General features: G+C 18.7%; 6 protein-coding genes across 6 annotated transcripts; 3 read left to right on the top strand and 3 right to left on the bottom strand.

Moving 5' to 3' along the window:
* Positions 1-40: 40 nt before the first annotated feature.
* Positions 41-3,571, top strand: PF3D7_0822900 (conserved Plasmodium protein, unknown function; the record flags this gene model as incomplete). Its single annotated transcript, XM_001349259.1, has 1 exon — positions 41-3,571. The coding sequence occupies one exon, from the start codon at positions 41-43 to the stop codon at positions 3,569-3,571; it is 3,531 nt and encodes a 1,176-aa protein (XP_001349295.1).
* Positions 3,572-4,537: 966 nt separating this feature from the next.
* On the bottom strand, positions 4,538-5,512 carry PF3D7_0822800 (U5 small nuclear ribonucleoprotein 40 kDa protein, putative; the record flags this gene model as incomplete). Its single annotated transcript, XM_002808825.1, has 1 exon — positions 4,538-5,512. One exon carries the CDS (start codon positions 5,510-5,512, stop codon positions 4,538-4,540), a length of 975 nt encoding a protein of 324 aa, XP_002808871.1.
* A 2,080-nt stretch (positions 5,513-7,592) lies between these two features.
* Positions 7,593-10,367, top strand: PF3D7_0822700 (thrombospondin-related protein 1, putative; the record flags this gene model as incomplete). The annotated part of the gene is made up of 1 exon (XM_002808824.1): positions 7,593-10,367. The coding sequence occupies one exon, from the start codon at positions 7,593-7,595 to the stop codon at positions 10,365-10,367; it is 2,775 nt and encodes a 924-aa protein (XP_002808870.1).
* Positions 10,368-11,818: 1,451 nt separating this feature from the next.
* PF3D7_0822600 (protein transport protein SEC23) lies at positions 11,819-14,293 on the bottom strand (the record flags this gene model as incomplete). The annotated part of the gene is made up of 2 exons (XM_001349263.1): positions 11,819-13,798; positions 13,994-14,293. 2 exons carry the CDS (start codon positions 14,291-14,293, stop codon positions 11,819-11,821), a joined length of 2,280 nt encoding a protein of 759 aa, XP_001349299.1.
* Positions 14,294-17,382: 3,089 nt separating this feature from the next.
* Positions 17,383-18,693, top strand: PF3D7_0822500 (dynein light chain 1; the record flags this gene model as incomplete). Its single annotated transcript, XM_001349264.1, has 6 exons — positions 17,383-17,449; positions 17,553-17,705; positions 17,918-18,117; positions 18,248-18,313; positions 18,414-18,476; positions 18,643-18,693. The coding sequence occupies 6 exons, from the start codon at positions 17,383-17,385 to the stop codon at positions 18,691-18,693; spliced, it is 600 nt and encodes a 199-aa protein (XP_001349300.1).
* A 46-nt stretch (positions 18,694-18,739) lies between these two features.
* PF3D7_0822400 (conserved Plasmodium protein, unknown function) lies at positions 18,740-21,098 on the bottom strand (the record flags this gene model as incomplete). Its single annotated transcript, XM_024473173.1, has 7 exons — positions 18,740-18,814; positions 18,965-19,040; positions 19,161-19,332; positions 19,501-19,986; positions 20,134-20,268; positions 20,366-20,813; positions 21,030-21,098. The coding sequence occupies 7 exons, from the start codon at positions 21,096-21,098 to the stop codon at positions 18,740-18,742; spliced, it is 1,461 nt and encodes a 486-aa protein (XP_024328958.1).
* Between the last annotated feature and the right edge of the window lie 249 nt (positions 21,099-21,347).

Raw genomic sequence — 21,347 nt, 5'->3', positions numbered from 1 at the left:
AACGGAATAAAATTATTTTGATTACAAAATATATGACACAATGGAAGTTTTACAAAACATGAATCGTATGGATAGGCGCATTGAGGAAATTCAAAACCTCAAAAATATTATTAACAATAAATTGAACAAAAATGTAAATGATGATGTTGATGGTTACATGAGGCAATTAGTTGATTTATATTTAAAATCTCAGAAATCTAAGAGCAAAAATTTGGGTAGTAAGAAAGGGAAAAGCAATTCAAAAATTAGATCTGTGTCTAGAAAGAGTGAAAGGAAAATAAATGTAGGAAAAGGAATCGAGAAAATGCAACATTATGAAAATAATGACCAGAACAACATAAATAATAAAAATAATGATAATAATGATAACAACAATTATGATAATAATAATAATAATAATAATGATAACAATAATAATAATAATAATAATGATAACAATAATAATAATAATAATGATAACAATAATAATAATAATAATGATAACAATAATAATAATAATTATGATAATAATTCTAAACAAAGCTTCAGTCAAAAAAACAGCAGCGAAAATTATGATAACGGATCAGGAAGTGATGATGAAGAAAAAAAAAATAATAATTATAATGAAGAAAATGAAAACAACACACAGAAAAAAAAGAAAAAGAAAAAAAAAGGAAACAAAAAGAATAAAAATAAAAATAAAAATAAAAACTCTGACAAGTCCGAAACGAATGATGAAGAGGAAGTTACTGTAGAAATGGAAGAAAAGGAGAACATCATTGAACAATTAAATGAACAACAAAATGAAAAATTAGATGAACAATTAAATGAACAACCAAATGAAAATTTTGATGAACAACCAAATGAAAATTTTGATGAACAACCAAATGAAAATTTTGATGAACAACCAAATGAAAATTTTGATGAACAACCAAATGAAAATTTTGATGAACAACCAAATGAAAATTTTGATGAACAACCAAATGAAAATTTTGATGAACAACCAAATGAAAATTTTGATGAACAACCAAATGAAAATTTTGATGAACAACCAAATGAAAATTTTGATGAACAACCAAATGAAAATTTTGATGAACAACCAAACGAAAATTTTGATGAACAACCAAACGAAAATTTTGATGAACAACCAAATGAAAATTTTGATGAACAACCAAATGAAAATTCTGATGAACAATCAAATAACACGAATAAGGATGAACCAAATACATCTAATTATGTGAACACGGAAAATGTTATAGATCAAGGAAAAGGAAACAATTCAGAATGTGGAAACATTGTAGAAGAACAAAATAATGGAGATTCTTTAGATGAACGTAAAGAAAAGAATATGAAGAGTGCCATAAGATTTATGAAGGAATCTAATTATGAAGATCCTCATTTAAATGCTTGTCTGTCAGATAGTAATATAGATGGTGTGAATATAAATCAAAATGAAGAAGAATTAAAAGTAAAAGATATATTAAGTAACCCATTTACAACGAGTAGTTACAATGAAGAAAATGAAAAAGTGTCTAATATGGAAATGCATTCTAATAATATTGAAAATATTAGTAATTGTATTCAGAAAAAGAAAACACAAATCAATTTAAATAATGTATTGAAAGAATTAAAATTCAAAAGTGCAAATAATATAAAATATGGAAGAGATAATAATTTTGATGATATAACAGAAAAATATATAAATGATGGTTCAGATGATTTAGAAACATATAAAAAAAATAGCTCAATAAATGATGAAGAACCTTATCATTATACAAATTTTGTTAAACATTATGTAACAAAAGTTGGTATATATAATAATATGGAAAAAAACAAATTGAATTTTAATGTCCCATCACAATCCTATGGTATTAATCATCTTTATAATATGAACAAAAACTCTTATGATACTAATTCTTTTCAATATAACAAATCTTATTCATCCACAACTAACGAAGAACAGGAAAAGGATAAAAGAGAATATGGATTTAATAATTGCATGAATTATACAAATATCAACTGTTCTAATATAAACCAAAGTTATTCAAACATGATCAGAAATTATAACACAATGGTAAATGATCATAACATAAATTGTACAAAAACAAATATAAATTGTACAAATCCCAAACTAGATTGCTTATCCAAATCATTCTCTAAAATTAGAAAAATTAACCTTTGTAATTCGGCCTACTATCCACATTGTACTTATAGCAACCCATTAAAATCTATCAAAAAATATTCTTGTACAAATACCAAAAATTATATAAACGAATATAATTGTACGAAAAATGCTACATCCATGCTTCCAGACTTTTCATGTATGAATGGAGTTGAAATTATGAAAAAGCACATAAATATCGATAATATAAAAAAACATGTAAACCTTGAAAATGTAAAAAAAAACATGGATTTAAAAAATGTGAAAAAACTTATAAATTTAGAAAATATAAAAAATAAAATAAATTTTGAGAATGTGAAAGAACGTGTAAATATAAAAAATGTAACAGATCATATTAATATAGAGAGTATATCTAAAAACGTTGAATGTTTTGATAATAATTATTATGATATTTTTGAAGAAGCATATAAAAATTATATTAACAAATATGTAAATAATGTTAAGAATACAATTAAAGAAAAAAAAGAATATTATAAAAAAAACGTTAATTGTAATTATGAATTAATTAATAAAAATCTCCTTAAGGTTGCAGCAAACAATATTAATAATTTAAATAATATGTATTTAAAAAATAAATCAAAATTACAAGGATTAAATACCAAAAAATATATTGCATTTAATCATAATAAATATGTTCGATTCTTGAATTCATGTTATGAAAAAAAAATGAATTCAGTAAAAAAAAAAATTGAATTAAATAAAAAATTCCTTAATAACTATTTCCATGCATGTTATTTTGAATGTTCAGATAATCCAATGTTATCTAATGATATATCTAGAGTATCTTCATGTCCAGAGTATCAAAATTCAAATGAACAATATCATCAGAAGCAATCATCTATGACAAATTCAATTAATTCAAAATCTAATATATATAACAACTCTAGTTCACATAAATTATTAAACACAGAAAAAAAAAAAAATACAAGTAACGATTCAGAACAAATCAACAACAATTTATCTTTTCCCAATTCAAACAAAGAATTTAATAGTAATTCAGAAATTGATATCTCCTGTTTTAATAATGGTGTAAAAACATTTAAATATATGAAAGGGATTTTTGAAGATTCAGGAGGAGCAGAAAATGAAATAATTTATGATCAAGAAAAAAATATGTATTTTGATTTAAATGATAATGCATATATTAATGTTAAAGGGAATCTTTATTTTAATACAAAAGATAAATTATTTTATGATATAGAATATATTAAAGATATTTCTTATGATAATGTCAAAAATAATCTATTCCATTTCGGAAATTATCTCATTACAGAAAAATATGCACCATGTAAAATAATTATGAAAATGTGTGCTCATATTAATCAATTTATGTATAATTTATTAGGAGTAGCGAAATATGATATATATTATAAACATAAGGATAACTTAGTTGAAATTATAATTAAATGATCAGATCTTTTAACACAAATAAATAAATATATATATATATATATATATATATATATATATATAATATATATATATATATATATATAATATATATATATACATATCTTCTATGAATGTATTCATAAATGTACTTATAATATTATAATAACCATAATATATTTATTCTACAAATAAATGAACATATTAAATATATATATATATATTATATATATTATATATATTTTATATATTTTATTTTTTTTCTTGCATATCATCATATATTATTCATTCTATATATTAACCTAATTCATATGCTTAGTTACGTGTCCCCAAACATTTCATTCGTATTCCCACAAAAAAAAAAAAAAAATAATATAAATATAAAATAATATAAATATAAAAAAATATATATATATTTTTATATATACATTTCCAACATTTTTTAATAATTGTAAGAAACATCTTTAAAAGATTTTCTTTTTTTTTAAAAAAACTCAATGTTGTTATTTATAAAAATTTACAAAATATTTATCAAACGTATAAAAAAAAAAAAAAAATTAAATATGTGGAGAGAAATATTATTATTAAAACTGTGAAATTATGGTAAATAAACCAACAAAAAAAAAAAAATAATAAAATAAAACAAAATAAAATAAAATAAAATAAAATAAAATAAAATAAAATAAAAATGAATAATATTATATATATATATATATATATATATTTGGATGTTTAAAGGATAAAAAAAAAAAAAATTTCACATTTTAAAAAAATAATACAACTGAAAAATTACATTTAATTGTTAAAATGAATATATAATATATATATATATATATATATAATGCATACATTTTAAGGTATACACATATAATAATAATTATTAATGGTTTCCTTTCCATGTTACTTTGTTTGTTTGTTTGTTTCTTTCTTTCTTTCTTTTTTATTTATTTATTTTTATTTTGAATATGATTATATATTTCCCTTCAATCATATTTCCCCTAAAAATATGGTGTGATCTGAAGAACATGATGCCACAATATCTTCAACGGGGTGGAAGGCAACATCATTAATAGTACTAGTATGACCTGGTAAGGAATATTTTAATATTTTTTGTTTATAATCATATATGTATAAATAGTTATCTCCACTTCCACAAGCTAAAAGATTATCGTTATTAAAAGATAATTTAATCAAATTATAATCAATATTATATTTTGGTGAATTTAATTGAAATAATAATTTTTCTTCACATGAAAAAGGTTGAATATCCCAGAAGCAAATAGATTCATCTGCACTTATCGAAGCAAGCATTGTTTCGTCCTTATTAATATCTAATCCTGTTATATAATCTTTATGACCTATAAAAGTATCTTTTAATTTATAATTTTTACAATCATATTTTTTTATCGTATTATCAACACAACTTGTAAAAAGAAATTCTCCTTTTTTATCTGAACAAACACTTAATAAAGGAAAATCATGTTTTATTATATGAACAGCCCATTTACTTCTTATATCCCAAAATTTTAGAGTGTTATCATCACTACAAGAAACAAATAAATTATGATTAATTATATCTAATCCATTAACAATATTATCATGTCCTTTAAAACTTCTTAACTTGGATTCACATTCAACATCCCATAAAAATAATTTATGATCAGCTGATGCACTACATATATAATTATCATCCTGTAACCATTTAGCTTGTAATACTGCGTTCTTATGACCTCTTAAAACACCTATAGTTTCACATTCATTATAAACATTATGAACCATTATAGTCATATCAAAACTTGATGATGCTATATATTTTCCATCCGAAGAAAAATTAATTGAATACACTTCTCCTTTATGACTATTTATTAACATTGTCGGGGAAAATAATCCTGTTTTCCTTTCCTCCACTTCATTGTTTTCATCCCTTTCTAAAACGTACGTATCAGCTTTTATTAAAGCCATCAAAGGATTATTAATCAATAAAATGTATTACATATATATATATATATATATATATATATATATATATATATATAATATAATATATATATAATATATTCTTCCTTTGTATTAAATATATCTAATTATAAAAATAACAATTTCTTATTATTAAGTTAAAATATTTTTATTATTTATATTCATCATAATTCTCTAGAAAACATTCAAATCATTTATATATATAACAAAATAAAATATATAATACATATATATATATAAACAATAATATATATTTTGAATTAGAATTACATACCCAACCTTAATTTGTTCGAATTTTTTTGTTTCTTTTTCATTCAAATATAAAATCAATTTAATAATATTTATTTATATAAACAGCTGATTTTATTTGAACGGTAGTTATAGGTAATATTTTATAGATATACTTTTCAAAAAAAAAAAAAAAAAAAAAAAAAAAATATATACATATATAATAAATATTTAAATATATATATATATATATATATATATATATATATATGTAATATTTATACAATACATTTTTTTTTATAGGCCTTTAAATTATATATTTTTTGTTTATCCATATTTGAATTAATTAATACATATAATATATAAATATATATATGAGAAAAATAATAAAAATATATTATTAATAATTATCATATATAAATTCTTTTTTACAAAAAAGCAGACTATATTTACAAATAAAATTAAATATATATTATATATATAATATATATATATGTATGTATTTATTATGTATATTTTTAATATCTTTTTAATATTTTATAATATAACAATAAATAAATATGCAATATATAATATCCTTTATTATATAATTTTTTTACATTTAAAAAAAAAAAAAAAAAAAAAAAAATTAGCTCACATGAAAATATATATGAAAATAAGAAATATTTCTATAATAAATAGGAGAAATAAAAATGGTCAAAACGTCTGTTCATTTATATATACATAATTACTTATAACATTAAATTCTTTCTTATTTATTCATTTTATTAATAAAAATATGAAATAAGACGTATGGCAAGTAATATATATTTCAGAAAAAAAAAAAAAAAAAAAAAAAAAAAAAGGTATATATATAATACACTTGTAATTTTTTAAATATATTATTGGGAGCATTAAAAAGTGTTCAACAAGGTGGACGTTTTTTTTTTTTTTTCTTTTTTTGGTTTTTCTTGTTATAAGGAAAAAAAAAGATACATATATATAAATATATATATATCATCCATTTTTTTTTACGTACGAATAATTTAACATATGAAATTATCATATTTATATATAATGTGCTGTATATATATGTACTAGTACAATAAAAAAAAAAAAAAAAAAAAACATTGTTCATATAAACCTTATACTATATATATATGACATTTTATTTTTTTTTTTATTTCTATATAATATATATAAAATATATATCTACACATATATATATATATACATATGTGAGCTGAACTGTATTTGGTCTATATTATATTTCTTAATATCATGTTTATCTATAAGATTAAAACATTCCATGTAACCAGAATAAGTCTATAATATAACCTAAAAAAATATTAAGAAGACATAAATAAATAATTAAATGAATAAGTATCAATATATTTGATTTTTATTTTTTTTTCTTTACTCCGAATTTTTTTTTTTTTTTCTATTTTTTCCCTCAAAATATTATATAATAATGCATGCACCTTATTTTCATTTCAGAAATAAAAACAATATAAATATTTGTTTCTTTTTACTTTATTTTATTTTACTTTTTTTTTTTTTTTTTTTTTAATATAAAATGTTTGTCTAACATCGTTATCTCATCAAAAAAAATGTACGTTCTTATTTAAGATGTTATGGACTTGTTTAAAGGGTATGATATATTAAATTGCTATACAAATATATTCAAAATTAAATAAATAAATAAATAAATATATATATATATATATATATATATTTCCATATGTTTACATATTTATATACATATACTTACATTTATATGTTTTGATTAAAAATGTTTATGCCTATAAAACACATATAGAAAAATATTCTATAAATTTTATTCTTCCCGCGCAAAAAAATGTATAATCATTTTTTGTATTTTCCTTTTGAAAAATTTCTATTCATCTTTATACTTGTTGTTTGGTTAGCCTTCCAGACAAACAAACGTCCGTCCTATATTACAAAAAAATATAAAATTGATGATGTAAAAAATATTGATATGATTATCCAACATGATATAGTAATTAACACACAAAATATAATGTGTATATTTTATATACTTTATATAAATAATTTGGATAAAAATAAAAATTTTATACAGTACAAAAATTTCAAAAAAAATAAAAGTTACAAATATAAAAATAATAATAATAATATTATTATTATTAATAGTCATAGTCATAGTAATAGTCATAGTAATAGTCATAGTCATAGTAATAGTCATAGTAATAGTCATAGTCATAGTAATAGTCATAGTAATAGTCATAGTCATAGTAATAGTCATAGTCATAGTCATAGTAATAGTCATAGTAATAGTCATAGTCATAGTAGTACTCAAAACAGTTTATATCATGATACAAATCAGGCTAATTTTTTGAAACCAACTTCTTTCTTTCTCTATAAACATCATGTTTATTTTAATCAAAAATATAAAAAGGATCCAAACATTTTAAATAAATTAAAAGTACCAAGGAATCATATTTTTCACATTAATAAATGTGATTTAAATTATTATATACAGAATTATGAATTTTTTTTTTTTTTTCCAGATTATTATGAATATTCTCATTTATATATAAGATTAGATAAATTGTTTTATTTTCAAAGATGTGGGTGTGACACAAATATTAAGAAAACGAAAAAAAGAAATCAAAATATATTTAATAATATGTTAGGTATGAAGGAAAAGGATACATATCTACAGAACGAAATATGTGATATATATTGGAATTATCTTAAAGATGATAATACATATGATAAGTATAATTTTAGTATAATAAATTATATAAAGAACATAATTAAAAAAATGTACAGATATTTATATATATATAAAGTGTTTGTTTTAAAACAATTTTATCGTATAGTGTATTATAACCAAGGTATTAGGAATTTTTATTATATGTTGTTTTCATATATATATAATAAAGGGTCTATTATATATAATTATAACCAAATGTATTTTAAAAAACATCGAAAGAAACAAACAATTATACGATCAAAAAGATTTATGAATGAACATATAAAAGAAGAAGATGTTGATTATAATATTGTTAAAGATGAAAAAGATAAATCTATACAATCAACCGAACAGAAATCCTATTTAAAAAATAATACTATTCAATATTTCCAATGTTTTCTTGATAAAGCTATGGAGAATAAAAATGCCGAAAATGAATTAGATAAATGGATAGATCCTCAGAGTAAATCATGTTACTGTAGTGAGGAATTTGCTGAACCATGTACATCTGAAGATCTTGTGGATATAAATAATATAAATCAAATAATGGATAATGCCTTTTGTGAATATAATAATAATGATAATAATAATAATGATAATAATAAAAATAACAATAATAATATCAATAACATTATCAATATTTATGATAATAATATTTTGGGTGATAATGTGAAAAATATTTTCGTTGCATTATCTGAATATAAAATATTACAATGTAATGATAAAGAAAAAAAGGATATAATAAAGAAAGAACAATTATATAATTATTGTAAATATGGTTTAAATATTTGGGATAATAAAAATATGTATGATTATTTAAATTGTTTGAATGTTATAAGTTATAATAAGAAAGATGATAAAACATGTATAAGAAAATGTGAGAATATAAAAAAATTATGTAATATTGTTGCGCAATTTTATTCATTCGAAGTTTGTAAGAAATATTATGAAAATAATAAACATACAGAAGATATATATATTAACAATTTTAAATATTTTTCTGATCATTGTAAATATATAGATCCTACAAATAGAGGATTGGTATTATGTAAACATAAAAATGTGGAATGTGTTTATAGTCAATGGTCTGAATGGTCAACATGTTCAAAAACATGTATAGAAAATGAATATGATACAAATTCAACCAGAACACGTACAAGAATTTTATTAAATAAATTTGAGGTACCTTCAAAATCATGTAGTTTTATTATAAATGAAAAAAATAATTTAATGGATATAAATTTCTGTTCATATTTACCATTTTGTAATAAAAATAATGATATGAAAAAAAAGGATGATGAACGTATTATGCCTTTTGTTATATCAATAAAAGAAATAGAAAAATTAAATACACTTAAATATTTAAATAATGATGATAATGATTTATTAAATGAAAATTATAAAAATTATGAATCTGTTCATAAAAATAATGAATGTAAAGTTACAGATATGTACCAATATGAATATGCTATATCATATAATGAAAAAAATAAATCATGTTCATGTCCTAATAATCAATCACCATGTTATTTTAAAGATATATACAATTCAGAATCTTGGAAAAAATCATTACATATATTATGTAAACATAATCCACATATAAATGTTATTACTGCTGATTATATTATAATCGATTGTAATATGTCTATAAGTATAAAAAAAAAAGAAATTGCTGTAAATACTTATCTTGCTATGACTTTTAATTGTCATTCAGATATATTTCAGTATATATTTTGTGCAAAAAATATTCAATCAATAAGAACAAATTTTATATATATTATTATTACATGTGCTTTCGGATTTATTTCAGCTATATATATTATACATATATTCATTAATAAGTGGCATATTTTTAAATTACTCTTACATAAACAAAACAAAAAAAAATCATACTAAATATATATAAAATCGAAAAAAAAAAAAAAAAAAGGCTATACCCAAGAAAAAGTAAACCATATTTAAAAAAATACCCTTCCACGAAATAAATAAATAAATAAATAAATAAATAAATAAATAAATAAATAAATATATATATATATATATATATATATATATATATATAAATAAATAAATAAATAAATAAATATATATATATATATATATATATATATAAATAAATTCATAAAATTTTTATAATTCTATATACTTATATAAATATATATTTATATTCATATTTGTCATCACCATTTATTGTAGTATATTCTATTTTATCTTTTTATCTTTTTTTTGTATCCCTCATTTTGTTAATTATAAAAAAATAAAAAAAAAAAACCTTTCCCACAAACTCTTGCCTTCTTACATATTTAATATTAAAATTTAAAAGAAAAAGGAAAAAAAAAAAAAAAAAAAAAAGTTATTTAATTGAAAGTTTAATAATAAATATAAATTATAAGATAGATAAATGAATAAATAAATAAAAATATATATATTATATTATATACATGTGCAAAAAAAAAAAAAAAAAAAAAAAAGATACAAAAATTATAAAAATTTATAAAGATATATAAAAAAAAAAAAATATATATATATTAAATACATTCATAGACATATACATATATAATATATATATATATATATATATATATATATATACCTTTTAAACAACACAAATGGAACATTATCATTATTTATATTTTTATATTTTTATATTTTTATATTTTTATATTTTTATATTTTTATATTTTTATAATTTTATATTTTTATATTTTTATATTTTTATATTTTTATAATTTTATATTTTTATATTTTTATATTTTTATAATTTTATATTTTTATATTTTTATAATTTTATATTTTTATATTTTTATATTTTTTTTTTTTTTTTTTTTTTCTTCATATCAACTATATATATATATATACCCTTATTTTATAGGAACACATGTTTCGTATAAAAAAAAGGAAAAAAAAAAAAAATTATAAATAAATAAAATAACATAAACAATAAACAATATATAAGAAATTTATCTTATAAGTGGGAAACATATAAATTATTTTTACTTTATAAGATTTATTCCACTACAACATTATCATAACAATTGAAATAATTAAAAATAATACAAAAATAGCAGAAAAAAAAAAAAAAATATTCACATATATATAAATATATATGTATTTATATATATTATATATAAATTTGTGAATTCATAAATTCATATATTCATATATTCATATATGCATATATTAATATATTAATATATTCATCTAACACATTCAGGATGCTACACATATTACTTTGTATCATATAATGGATACAAATTAAATATATTTATATGTGACAATATTTAAAAAAAAAATAGTAGAATTAAATTCATTTCAATTTACAACTTTAACAATTCTATTATTTTGAATTAAGTTTGTACTGCTAACTTTACTAAATGATCCATAAATATTTTTAAAGAAACATCATCTGTATTAATTATATAAGATTCATTACTAGATGTACCAAAGGTACTACCACTTAACGAATTATGTGTTGTTGATGGATTCACCTTAGCTAATAAAAATCTACTTTGACTACCACCACTATTACATAAAACAAATTTAGGTATAGGAAATCTATCTTCTAAAATGGATTTAGCATCTTCATGTGGTGCATTCAATAATTGTCTAAAATGCTCATATTCTGGCTTCTCATGAAAACCCTGTTCTCTCCATTGATATATCATTTCTCCATACCATATAACTATATGGAAATATGAATCTAATAAAAGTATTACATTTGATTTTAAAGATTGTGCATCTAATAATACTGGTATTGGAGTTGGGGAATCAAATGAATATTGAAGTAATGCTGGCTGTATCATAATTAATGAATTCATAACATTTTCTCTTAATAATATACTTCTATAGTATGCTGTTTCATCAGGACTTGCATTAAACGTTTGTAAAAAATGAGATCTTCTTAAATGATACATAAATTGAGGATATATAGAAAATTCGGAAGATAAATGAAAAGAATTAATATCATCTTTTTGATAATCTGCAAAAGTACTAACTAATCTAATAAGTTTTCTATCAAGCCATCTTAATACATCTATAGGTTCATCTGTTTCTGCTTTTAATACAGCAAATCGAGCCATAATAACAGCAGCAGTTTCTTGATCAAAACCTTGCGATATTTCTGCTATATTAGGTTCTGCAAATCTATAAGATATTGTAGTAACACGTAATCTTCTTCTTCCACTAGGATGCTGATATAATGTTTGGAATTGTAAATACGCTTGTCTATCTGGAGGTAAGGAAGCCAAATTCTGATTTACTATTTCAAAATAAAAAGCAATTGTTGATTGTCTATCTAATGCACATATAGTCCATTCACATGTACCACCTTCTCCAACACACGTATCAGATACATAGTTAGCTGTTTTTTTATTACTTGAACATGCACCGATTGCACCACATACTCTAAATTCTTTTGAACAAATAACCGTCAATTTTGCATTGTAACCATGTTTTATATATTCCGTCGAATCCGTTTCAAATATTTTTTTAAAAGAATCTTTAAATACATTCATAGAAAATGAATCTGCCATAACCATAAAACCATTTGTCTTTTCACAACAAACCTTCATTTCATATAAACCTATTTGATCTAATGAACATGCAAATATATCAATAGCATGACCAGATGCTACAGCTCTATTAGCTAGTGATACATAATATTTTAAAGCTTTTTTAACATGTCTAGCATTCGAATTTTCTTTTTGTAAATCTAAATGATGTCTTAACGATTCACTTAAAGGCGTATCTACAATTTTACCAGGGGAAGTAGTATCTGCTCCACCTATAAACATCATAACACGACCACTTAATTGATTACAACAACATTCTAATAAACCAATAGCAACACTCAATGCTACACCGGTACATCTTTTAGCTCTTTGATCTGGTGGAGTTGGCCAGTTATCTTTTTGTATATCTTCTAATAACATATTTATATTATATTCACATTCACTAACGGGTTGTAAAAATCGACGAGCAGAAGCAGATGTTGTGGAACTACGAGGATCATTTCTACTACCTAAATTTAATTGTTTTTGTAAATCTTGAGCACTTATTTCTTTATTCCCCTTAAATACATAAGATTTCAAACAATCGTTAAAACCAATTTCATGAACATAACACATATTACCAAAAGTAATTATACCTATGTAAGCATCCCCAGGCATTAAACTAATACATTGTTGAATTGAATCTTTTAATTGTTCTAGCTCTTCTTCTAGTAAACAAGTATCGATGACGAATAAAAACGTTGGAGGGGGAATATCTCCTACATTGGAAGGTTGGATGTATTCAATATTGGAGTACATAACATCGGCAGGCAAATTCTACAAAAAATAAAAATAAAAAATAAAAAAAAAAATATATAATATATATATATATATATATATATATATATATATATATATTATTGCATAAAAATAACACTTTTCGTACACAAAAAAAAAAAAAAAGGTGTTCATTTAATCATATATATATATATACTATAGGAGCCAAAAAAAAAAAAATATTTCAAGCTTTACCTTCTCTGATATATGCTCTGCATAATGTAAAGGAAATGGATTCTTGATATTTGAGAAAGGACATGTCCATGTCTTATTTCTAAAATCAATATTACAATAAGGATTTAAAATACAATTACTAGTTTTACATTTTAAAGGCTCATATTCTACTAACTTAACGCTACTATCATCTGTCCTTTTTAATACTGTATATAAACACCCTAAGGGTACTTCTATTTTTGCTGCTTCTGCTTTTGTGGGTGGCCATAAGTTCCAGCTAAAACGAATACCCGTCTGATTCTCTTGTGCATGTATATCCATTTTATTATCTTTTTTTTTTTTTTTTTTAATTACATAAATTATTAAACAATAACATATACATATATATATATATATATATATATATATATATATATATAATTCACAATTCTATCTATACGGAAATATCATACATATATTAAATTATATGTATTATTTTTACTTCTATTATTTATTTATCTATATAATATTCGTTACTCTATTTTTATTATTTATACCACATAAATTCCTCTTTATATATTTTATCACTTATATGTTATTTATTAATTTTTTTTTTTTTTTTTTTTTTTTTTCTTTCTTTCTTTTTCTTCTTTAACTATATTTCCTTGTTCTATATCTACTCTGCTTCTTTGGTTTTATTCTTAAATATTTTTATGAAAATATATCATACTAAAAAAAAAAAAAAATAAAGAAATAAGGATTGAATAAAAAAAAAAAAAAAAAAAAAAAAAAAAAAGATGAAGATGAAGATGAAGATGAAGAAGATAAAGAAGAAAGGCACCTATAACACAAACACTATAAGTTTTATTTTATATTCTTTCAAATTTTATACTGGTTTCATACTTTAATATTTTATAAATTGTAATATAAATATTTACAAAAAAAAATAAAATAAAATATATGCATATATATATATATATATATATATATATATATATATATTTTAATATACTATAAATATATTCATAACATAAAAAGAATATACATATATATAAATATATATTTACAAAGTCAATACATAAAATACACGTTTCTTTCGTTTTATAAAAAGGTTTATTCTTTTTTTCATTCTTTTTTTATTCTTTATTTTATCATGATATTTTTTGAAAAAGAAAAAAAAAAAAAATAAAGAACAAACCAAACAAAATGGAGATAAATAAATATATAAATATATATTATATATATATATATATATATATATATAATACGTTAATCTAAAGAAAAAAAAAGTAAAAGAATAATAAAATAATAAAATAAATAAATATAATATATATTACAAAATGTAAATATATATATATATATATATATATATAATATATATATAATAATACATATGTATATTATAGTCATATATATATATATAACATATTTTTTTATATAAAAAAAAAAAAAAAATACAAAAAAAAAAAATATAATAATCATATATTTATATATATATATATATATATAATATATATAACATATAAATAATACAAATATGATATTTTTGTATGTATAAATATATATAAATATATATAATATAAATAAATAATAATATTAAAATATATTTATATTTTATATATATTATATTTTTATTTATCTATCCTAAAAATATATTTTTTAAATATTTTTTAACATTCATATTGTATTATATATATATATATAATAATATATTTGATATAAATTTAATGTATAAATTTTAGTTATTTTTTTATATATTTATAATTATATATTGTATATATATATTCATTCATTCTTTCTTTTATAAAATAATCATATCTGTAATAAATATTATTTATACATTTATATATATACTTTTAAAAAGAAACAAAAAGATTATTATATAATATTTTATATATATATAATTATATATAAAATTTTTAAATTAAATAATAAAATAATATATATAAAGAATTACTTGGTATTATTAATATATTATATATATATATATATATTATAATATATTATAATATTAAATATATATACTCCTATATAATATATAATTAAAAAAAGAAAAAGAAAAAATATTTAAGTGTTATTTTTTTTTTTTATTTTATTTTATTCGTTTTATTTTTATTTTAAAACTTTGATTATATATAAACATTATTAATTTCAAATATATAATTATATATATATATATATATATATATATATATATATATATTATATATATTCATCGTATAGTTGTATAAATTTTATGAAATTCATATATCATAAAACGAATATGAACCAACAAATATATAATTAATTATAATATATATATGTAAATTTATATTTATTTAAAATCCTGTTATTTATTATTTCAGAACAAATATTTAAACATGAACAAAAAAAAAAAAAAAAAATTTGTTTCCTATTTTGTATGCACTTTTTGTCATAATTATTCTTTTTTATTTTTTATTTTTGTTTTATTTAATTGTCTATTTTAAAATGTAGAAAATGAAAACTTTATTTTTTTTAATACAATAGTTTGTAATCATTTTATACCGAATGATTTTTATATAATCTATCAATCATTATTAAAAAAAAAAAAAATAAATAATAAAATAAAAAATAAATAAAGACAATATCTAAAAAGGCATTTTATTTTATAATTTTATGTATATAATAAAACATTGTAATAATCGAACTCACTTCTTTTATGAAAATATAATATTTAAAGGTTTCTAATTTTATGTGGATAAGAAAAGGAGAGGACAAATATATACAAATAAATAAATAAATAAATATATATATATATATATTATACCTTTATATAATGAATGTGTTCTTATATATTTCCTTATAATTATTAAGCGTGTGTCCTATAGCGTATCACTATCAACAATTTTTTTCTTTTTTTTTTTATTATGAATAAATATATATAGAATATTATGTTATTTCATGTTCCTCACTTAAATTAAGACATAAAAAAATAAATAATTTTTTAAAATTATATAAATATAAATAAATAAATAAATATATATATATATATATATATATATATATATATATATATATATTTATTTATTTATTTATATTTCTGTAGAACTCTTAATATAAAGAAAAAAAAAAAAAAATTTAACTTTTAATATTATAATAAAAAAATAACATTCAATTTGATTTATTTCAAACATATATATATATATATATATATATATATATACATCTTTATTTTGTGAAAAAATAAAAAATTTTATTTCTTAATTTTTTTCCATATAAAGAAATAATCGTATGATAAATAAAATAATATTTTTTTGACGATAGGGATTAAATATATTGCATATATATATATATATATATATATATATATATATATATTTATATATTTGAGCACATATTACCCCTTTTTATATAAAAAAAAAAAAAAAAGTAAAACATTTCAATATATGTAGACACCCTTGTCATAATAAATGAGTAGAACGATGGCAAAAGAAGCTACCTTTTCAAATTGTATAAAAAATTGGGAACAGAAAAATGGTAAAAATGTAATAACATGTATATTTAAAAAAAAATAAAAATATAATTGTAATGTCCATAAATATACACATATTTTTATATGGTTCTATCTTTCTTGTGTAAGGGAAAAAAATATGTGATGAAGAAGAAGTTAGTTTTATTTGTAATATCCCTTTAATCGAAAAATTAGATAACAGTATTAATACATTAGAAAAATGTAAACGTTTATCCTTATCAACTAACCGGATAGAAAAATTAATACCCATGTCCGGGCTGAGTAAATATAAATAAATATAAATAAATAAATAAATAAATATAAATAAATAAATAAATATAAATAAATAAATAAATATAAATAAATAAATAAATAAATAAATATAAATAAATAAATATAAATATAAATATATATATATATATATATATATATATATATATATATATATATATATATACATATGAATTCCATTTTGTTACATTTTGAATAATCAGAAAATATCGAAATTTTGTCCCTCGGAAGAAATTGTATTAAAAAGATTCAATACCTTGAAGATATAAGTGGAACATTAAAACAGCTATGGTTATCTTACAATTATATTGATAAGCTAGATAATTTACAGTCCTTAAAAAAATTACAAGTTCTTTATATATTCCATAACAAAATAAAAAGTATTGAAGAAATAGACAAACTGGTACAATGCTTATGTGATAATTATATATATGAGCATATGTACATATATTATGTACATGTATTATAATATACATATAATATGTACATATCTATGTTTTGATATGTTCATACTTTTTTCTTTTATTTTGAAGAATACATTGCCAGAACTTGTGGAGCTGGGTTTGAAAGGAAATCCCATATATGAAGGAAAAACAAACGTACAAAAATAATATATACATATATACATATATATATATATATATTAATATATTAACAATATTGTAATATCATATATTTCCATTTTAAAATGCCCCATAGGAATATATGAAATTACTCATTCTGAAAAAATTACCACAATTAAAAATTGTAGACAATGAAACGGTATGAAATAAATATATTATTGTTTGGAAAAAAATGTTGATCTATTTAAAATTATATTTTTAACATATAAATTTTTTTGTGTTAAAAAAAAAAAAAAAAAAAAAAATTAATAATTTTATATTTATGTTCATATCCTTTTTTCTTGCTTCCCCGCACCCTTTTCTAGATAACAGAAAAACAAAGAAACGATGCCTTAACATTTGAAATTTTACCATGAAAAGATATAATATATATATTATATTTTTGAATGATTATATTCCTTTTTATGTCTTCATTTTGAGGTTTTTTAAGATATGTATTTTTCTTTCATACGATGATATTTTTTTTTCTAAAGTGGACTAACACAAGGGAAAAAAAAAAAAAAAAAAAAAAAAAAAAAAAAAAAATACACATATATATAAATATATACATAGTATATTTCTTTTCATATATTCCCCTTTCTTTTTTTTTTCTTTTTTTTTTTTTTTTTATTTTTTTTTTCTTATTACTATATCTTTGTTTATTTGTATACACTCAAGTACAGAGTAATTATTTACAAAATCTACATCATCATTTTGGTTTTTTCTATTAAAAAAAAAAAAAAAAAAATTAATATAAAATTATAATATGTACATAATTAAATTCAAAAAAAAAAAAAAACACATATAAATATATAATTAAATATATACATATATTACAACTTACTTATTGGTTATGTCCATATTAGTATCTATTTTATTTGTAATGTCTACTATTAAATTGTCTAGAAGATTTAAGCTATCATTGTTTTTCTCAATATTTGATAAAATTTCCTTTTCCTTGTTTGTATATTCTGTGATTTTATTTTGTATGTTGCTCATATTGCTGAGGAGTTTCCCTATAATTATAAAAAAAAAAAAAAAAAAATATATATATATATATATAAATATATATATATATATATAATATATATATATATATTTTTTTTTTTATTTATTTATATATGAAGACATATATTTGTTTGTTGTTTTTATATTTTATATGCATAGTATATATTATATATAACTTAAATGATTATAATTATTTTCGTGTTCCTTCATGAGGTCATCATATTGTAACTTTCTATTATGTATTAAAACATTAAGATAAAGAAAATCCACATTATTTATATTTTCATTAAGTGATATTATATAATTTATATTTGAGAATTTTTTATTATACAAATTTAATAATGTTTTATTTGTTTTCTTAACATTATCTATTTTTATTCTTTGATTTTGTATTATCCCATTATATACTTCATTTATGTAATCTCCTTTTTTTAATAAATATTTATCATTCATAATTTTTTCTTTCAATATTTTGTAATCCTTTATATTATCTTCTAGTTCATATAAAAATATTTTACTTTGACATATCATAGAGGATATAATTATTTTTGTACTTTCGGAATGTACTGTTATTTTTTTTATCTCGTTTTTTAATTTCTCGATTTCGTTATAAATCAGTTGTTGTTTTTCTTTCCAATTTAAATTAGGGTCTACCCTAAACCCTGAAAAAAAAAAAAAAAAAAAAAAAAAAAAAAATATATATATATAAATAAATATATTTCATTTGATAATAATATATAAATATATATATATATATATATATATATTTATTTATTTTTATTTTTTTGCTTTTTTCTTCTCTGTGTTACATTCTCTATTTTCATTCTTCTCAAAACTTTGCAGTTGATAAAATTCATGTTGTGATTTTTCATCTTTCCAATTTCTGCAAATATTTTTCTCCCTATTTTTACCTTCCAACCCATTATATTTATCAATATTATCCTCTTTAAAAAAAAAAAAAAAAAAAATTAATCAAATAAATATCTACACATATTTATATACATATATACATATATTCATATTTATGTTTTCTTTATATACCTTGGACATGATCATCTTTATTACACTCTTCTTTATTTAATGATATATCTTTATTTTCTGTCTTTACACTTGTCTTTATGTTTTCCATTGAATATTCACTTTTCATTGTAGTATTTTTTACCTCTTCAAAACTTATATCGTATATTTTCTTTTTTGACAAAATATCATTTACAATATTTTGTTCATTTACATAATTTATATCTGTTTTTAATAATATGTTTTCTAATATATGCTTATAATCCAAAATATTTTCCTTTAAATATTTTTTTAAATCTTTTAAGAATTCATCATACATGATGTTGTAATTTAAGTTCTCTTCATAGCTGTATAAATTCGTACACACATAATGAATATATTCAACAACGTTCAGAAATTTATTTTTTTCTTCATATTTTTTTATTAAGCAAAGCAAAGCTTTATTTTCCAAAGTCATATTCTCATTTTCTGTCTATTTAACGATCAAAAGGAATCAAATTAAAATGTACACATATATATATATATAAATAAATGTATGTATATATATATATATATATATATTTATTTATTTATTTATGCACATATTTACATTGATAAGATATTATTTTTTTTTTTTTATGTATAATCATTTTAATTTAATATGTACTTCAAAAACAATACGTTCTTTTGTATTTATCTAAATTATCACCTTTATGCTTTCATTTTTTGTTATTAAATTTTTTAATATAATCTTTTTATCATCTAATAAATAACTCATTGTAATATATATAGATATATGTACATATATATTTAAAAAAAAAAAAAAATTGTAACATAATATATTTTAAAATTATAAAAAGTAAAAATTTAAGCTCTTAATTTTTATTGTCTAAAGGTTCATATAAAACGATAGAATATATATATATATATATATATATATATATATATTAATATATTTATATTTATTTATATATCATTTCTTAGATATTTTTAAAATTTATATTTTTAGTGCTTTTTATTTGCCTTA

This window comes from Plasmodium falciparum (assembly GCF_000002765.6).
Source record: "Plasmodium falciparum 3D7 genome assembly, chromosome: 8".
NCBI lineage: Eukaryota > Apicomplexa > Aconoidasida > Haemosporida > Plasmodiidae > Plasmodium > Plasmodium falciparum.
This window is presented reverse-complemented; position numbering and strand designations above follow the sequence as displayed.